Genomic DNA, 5,643 nt, shown 5'->3' with positions numbered 1-5,643 from the left:
GTTTGATGCCAGGAAAGACACACACTGATAAAATGTCTAGCTTGAAAGCACTGTAATTTGTGTCCATAGACGAAGGATACAATATTATTTTTAAACCACATTTATCATGTCACAGGTAACTGTTATGCTATAATTTTGTAGCCTGAACATTTGGATATTAGAATGGATTGTAATGTCTAAGCAACTGAGAAAAAACTACACTTCAAGCATATTTTACATTTCATTTCAGCGTTGTGTCTCTCAATTCAAATGTATAGGAATTTAAAAGACATTCTTAACTCAATGATGCATATATCTGTAATGGGTAAAGTTTGAAAAACTGTTTATGATATTTTTGTTATTAAGAATCCACTTTATACTTAAATGTGTTCAAATGTTCGACAGCATTGGTACTGGAGGTGTCTGAGCTTTGAGCGCTAAGAAGTTGACACTTTAACCTGGCATGTTTGAGTTTAAAGCAATAAACCCTAAAGTGCAAAAACACTTTTAAAATTCTGGCAAAACTTTGGGACCACAAAAGCTTTTTTTGTGTATTTCCATATCATTCAATATGCTTGAATCCCTGAAGATACTTTCCACTCTTACAACTGTTAAAAGCGCATAAAAACTAAGCTCTCAAATGAATCCCTAATCTACTTTAATGAATTCTCAAGACTCTTTTGACAGCTCACTGATGCAGGGGTGGCTTGTCCCCCGAGTCTCCTTTTTCTTAAATATGTCAGAGTGAAGATCAAAGACCACGATATTCAAATTGACCCAAGCCAGCACAAATGAAGCATGTTGCTGACACAGGCACTCAGATTAAAAGGTTGCAAGAATTTCCATATTGTACAGTACATTCTGTAGTTCAGTCAAATATGAAAGCATAAGAGCTGTGGGCAGAATTAATTTAGGTGCGTTTGAGTCTCGCAAATTAATATTCTCTGAGTTTAAGTTTAAAGCAGTCCAGTACTGAACCTGACATCATTATCTACACTTTATCAAGGAACATGTAAGTTAATTATGATTAAAAAACGTATAACCTAAAAAGGAAAATTGACATATGGGCTTCTGGTCACTTAATAGGCAAAGTTGTTAACCTCTTTGTACGAATGTTATAACATTCCCGAATGAAACAAATAATAAGCTCTTTGCAACATTCACAAATCTCAATGCTTAAACAAGAATTAGCAGCTGGAGCACTCATTTTCAGTTGACCTTTTTACTCAAATTGTAATTACCAAATAAGTGGATATAATTTGTATGATGTCATACTTTTGGACCCCAGTGTTCATTTAAAGGATGAACTCCACAAATTATTAAAACATTTTTTAATAATACATGACTTGTAATCTCGATGAAATGTTTTTTCTACATACTTCTAAAGATTCCTTGATGTAAAAACTGACTACATGCGCTGGATGTCATTTATATCTGGACTGTAGAAACCAAAGTGTCTGGGTTAATAATGTGCGAGGCTAATATCTGCGTTGCTTTAGGGACAAAGGCCTCTCATTAGTCATGCTCAAAAAACACTTATCCATCCTCTCTGCAGCTCCTCTGCTTCTAATGAGAGAATGATTGCATCTTTTTACACGGCTGGAAAACGGATTTTAGTATTGCATTGCATCATGCAAATAATTTAGCTATCCAGTTAGGAGAACACAAAATTAATGCATTGTCAAATGAGCAAAGTTTTAAGGTTACAAACGTGCAGTACATGACTCCCAAACACTAAACTTTTAAACAGCTGGGGAAAAAAATCCTAATAACAGCATGTCCACGCAGTCTCTTCACACTGTACGGTCTCTGATATTGGGAGATTCACTTCAACTCCCACTGCTGTTTTCAGATTGACGACTCAAGAGCGCCATCCACTGGTAACGTGAAAATCTTCCCTAGAACATACTGACTTCAATAAACAGCCTAAAATGAAACTAATCCATCACACAAATGAGTTAAAGTTTTGCCTTTTATGAATGTTTTCTCTGTGCTTTTTCAACGAAAGAGTTATTTCACAATACACTCTAAATATAGAATTACAATAAAGTAATTTAAATGCACACAATCATTTCTTTATCAAAATCTATGAAAGATGTGAGGAAACCCTGATATGCAGACTTCAGAGCCTCGAAAAATCGTATAGTCTTATACACACACAAATCTATTTATTCTGCATGTGTACGAAGCAGATTTTTCAAATGAACAAAACCAGCAATTTCAGGTCAAGCTATATTTTTGTTATCTAAATAGAGGCTTTATCTCTTTTTGAACGTCCTCGCCAGAAAATACAGCTCTGCCGACTCCTTCCTACTTGCTTTCGGTTTTACAGTTCTTACATCCTTAAACATAAGAGAAAGTCTTTGCTGGAGCTTATGGGCCAGATAGCCATCCCAGTATTTACAAACCAATGAGCCACCAGTGCGCAGAACCCTCTCTGTCAAGTCCAGCATTGAGAGACACATGGTGACTAGGTTCTCGTGATCCAGTTCCCTGAGCCCGCTGGCATTGGGGGCCATGTCACTGAGGATGACATCTGCTTGAGCTTCAGGGAGGAGCCTTTCCAACTCCATGTGAGTTGAAGGGTCCATAATGTCATGACTGCACAGGAACTGGGCTCCATCCAAAGGGGCTATTCGTAGTAAGTCTATACCTATGACACTTCCTTTAGGAAGTTCTGTACCTGGAAAGAACAAACGTGTGATGTTGACTTCCCTCGTTAATGTTATTAAACTTAACCTTAAAGCCTAGAAATACATTTTGCAGAGAACTGTTAACTGCTTACACATTTCTTTACAAAATAAAAGTAATAATGGGCTCCACCAGATAGGGAATTTTCAACATGGGAACTATTTCAATAGTGTTTCAAAGCAAACAATCACAGATGACATATCAGGAATAAGGATAACAGCATTCCAAAAGTCTGTGAAGAAGTGTTATTTTTAGATAAAGGGTGTTCTGGCACATTCCCACATACACATGTATCTACTGTAACGTTACATATCACTTACTTTCTCCCGTTGAATTGACTCTCTGGACTGCAACTTGGCTCCATGCACCAGGCGCAGCACCACAATCTACGATACTAAAGCCAGGTTTCAGTATTTTGTACTTATCGTCTATCTCGATGAGTTTAAATGCACTTCTGCAGCGGTAATCTTGAGAGTGCGCAGCTTTGACGAAAGGGTCACTGAGCTGCCGCTGAATCCAGCGTTTACCTGCCGGACTCTTTTTAAGACACACCGCCGAGACGTGAATACACGACTTCGGTACACTTTTCCACATCATTTACAAACACTTGCTATGTGGGAACAGCAAATGTATAGTTTAGAGGAGTACAGGATAACACATGGACAACGCGTCTGGGGTGTGCTTTTGACATCAAAACCGCACGTACTTTGCGCAGCGCAGTCGAAAACAAGGTTTTCTGTTGGAAACGAGTAATTTATTAATTATAATGTTAATTCATTAGAAATTGACTTATTTACATGTATGTTTGTTGTGGCTTAATTAATACGAATGGGCTTTCTTGAGAGTATTTCTGTGTTTAGTCGTTTCGTTTACAATTTCTGTCGAGATCATTTCACTGGCGCACACCGGCGTCGAATGGGCGGAGTTTATGACGTTCCGCTGATCTGTAAGGCATATGTTGGCTTTAGTTTACTACAATCTGCGTGTGGTTGTCAATCAGTATTATGATTAACTTCATTGTTGTCATTCATAACGCCATGTGACTGTCATACGCCGAGCATTACGCGGGAAGGAAGCCTTTCTTGTTGATTAAACATACAATCTAGTATATCGGCATACATCTAATTGTATACGTTTGATTACTGTATATTTTTCTTTAGCGGTTTTCATTTGAGCAAGTAAGAATATCGATACACAAACTGTGTTGCTTTATAATGAAAACTATTGTGGTGATATTGAACATTGTTTATTCTGCACGTGCCATTTATTATTTAGAGCAAACATGTTTAAATACTTTAGTGATAAATCACAACATACATTATTTATACTATTTTTATTTTGTGCTGTAGCTTGTAGCATCAGCGTAAGGTCATTGGTTTCTGGGAACACACATAACGTTACTGATAGATAATGCATTGGTTTAAATGCACTGTAATTTGCTTTGGGTTAATGCATATGCCAAATGCATAAGTGCAAACGTTATACTCTGGTTTACAAACTAGAAAATGTTATAAATGATCAAACAAGATAAAACAATTTCATTAATAGTTTTTTTGCTCTTGTATAGGGGGATGTTTACTTCTAAACTGCTGACCCTGGTGCTGGTGGTGCAGCCCAGCCGGATTTTACTGGGTATGAAAAAAAGAGGGTTTGGAGCTGGCAAATGGAATGGGTTCGGGGGTAAAGTCCAGCCAGGAGAAACCATTGAGCAAGCTGCGAGACGGTAAGTTTAACAATGAATAAGAAAAGCAAAATGTTTTGTTTTCAGTTGTCACAAACAAATTTTAAATAATATATATTGTAAGTTTAGAAATGAATTAGAAAAGCAAAATATCTTGTTTTCACAGACATCTTAAATGATATATAACGTGAAGCATCTTAAACTGTCGTTGTCATTCCCCAGAGTATATTTCCCAAAACCACCCACAAGATCAAGTCTGAACAGTTTAAACCTTGTAATGTGTGGGAATGTTGGTATTATTTACTCGTCTGTGGAACTCTATAATGGTGTCAGCAATTTGTCATGTTCAATCTCTCTTTCTGTTATTGGTTTCCATCTGAAACAAAATCCCATTTTATTTGTCAGAGAACTGCTTGAGGAAAGTGGTCTCACCGTTGACATCCTCCACAAGATTGGAAATATCAAATTTGAGTTTATTGGGGAAACAGAACTGCTGGATGTTCACATTTTCAGAGCTGACAGCTATAAAGGAGTGCCAACAGAATCAGACGGTAAAACAACTCGGCACAACTTTCTAATCCAGTTTGTGTGACACAGCTTGACCTAATAACATACCATTGAATCTGTTTGTTTTCTTTTTCAGAGATGAGACCTCAGTGGTTTGACCTTGATCAAATACCTTTCAGCCAGATGTGGGCAGATGATGTCTTGTGGTTTCCGTTAATGCTTCAGAAACAGAAGTTTCTGGGATATTTTAAATTCCAGGGTCATGATGTCATAGTGGAGCAAAAACTGGAGGAAGTGGAAAACCTTTGATCAGATGTCACACTATTAACAAATATTGCCACTGTATCAGTGTAAATAATCCAACAGTCTGGTTTGCTAACATAAATGGTCGCTTTATTAGTGTGATACATAATTTTGGTTAAGAGGATAAATATATATTTGTGTCATCTGTATTGTAATGTATTTACTTGTTTTGTTTTTCCCATTTCTACAACGGTTTAACCCACAGTTGACACAACATATATTATTTTGTTCAACTTTAACTACCTTTCAAATTTTTTATTAAATTTTGGTGAAACTAGAAAGTATTCCATTTAGTGTTTAGACTTGTTATTTTTAAGTGCATTTACAGTATATTGAACTAGTTTAAAATGTTTCTGTAATATCCTAGAATAGAAGAGAGATGAGATGAAAATGCAATTCTCGCTTGCGCCAGCAGATGGCAGATTTGATGAATGGGACAGAATTCAACAAAAGTATGTTAACATCAACAGTTTCTCAATGGG

At 36.7% G+C, this 5,643-nt stretch overlaps 2 protein-coding genes across 4 annotated transcripts; one reads left to right on the top strand and one right to left on the bottom strand.

Annotated features, from left to right (window-relative positions):
• Positions 1–1,349: 1,349 nt before the first annotated feature.
• mrm2 (mitochondrial rRNA methyltransferase 2) lies at positions 1,350–3,267 on the bottom strand. Its single transcript, XM_056751996.1, has 2 exons — positions 2,991–3,267; positions 1,350–2,662 (listed from the first exon to the last, which is right to left on the bottom strand). The coding sequence occupies exons 1-2, from the start codon at positions 3,265–3,267 to the stop codon at positions 2,238–2,240; spliced, it is 702 nt and encodes a 233-aa protein (XP_056607974.1). The 3' UTR covers positions 1,350–2,237.
• On the top strand, positions 2,990–5,445 carry nudt1 (nudix (nucleoside diphosphate linked moiety X)-type motif 1). Of its 3 annotated transcripts, none has more exons than XM_056751999.1 (4): positions 2,990–3,074; positions 4,238–4,393; positions 4,757–4,902; positions 4,995–5,445. In XM_056751999.1, exons 2-4 carry the CDS (start codon positions 4,242–4,244, stop codon positions 5,165–5,167), a joined length of 471 nt encoding a protein of 156 aa, XP_056607977.1. In that variant the 5' UTR covers positions 2,990–3,074; positions 4,238–4,241; the 3' UTR covers positions 5,168–5,445. The 3 variants fall into 3 exon arrangements, with proteins under 3 accessions (XP_056607977.1, XP_056607976.1, XP_056607975.1); XM_056751998.1 differs by lacking the exon at positions 2,990–3,074 and adding an exon at positions 3,130–3,248; XM_056751997.1 differs by lacking the exon at positions 2,990–3,074 and adding an exon at positions 3,691–3,848.
• The last annotated feature ends 198 nt before the right edge of the window (positions 5,446–5,643 follow it).

Source organism: Triplophysa dalaica, chromosome 7 (genome assembly GCF_015846415.1).
Source record: "Triplophysa dalaica isolate WHDGS20190420 chromosome 7, ASM1584641v1, whole genome shotgun sequence".
NCBI lineage: Eukaryota > Metazoa > Chordata > Actinopteri > Cypriniformes > Nemacheilidae > Triplophysa > Triplophysa dalaica.
This window is presented reverse-complemented; position numbering and strand designations above follow the sequence as displayed.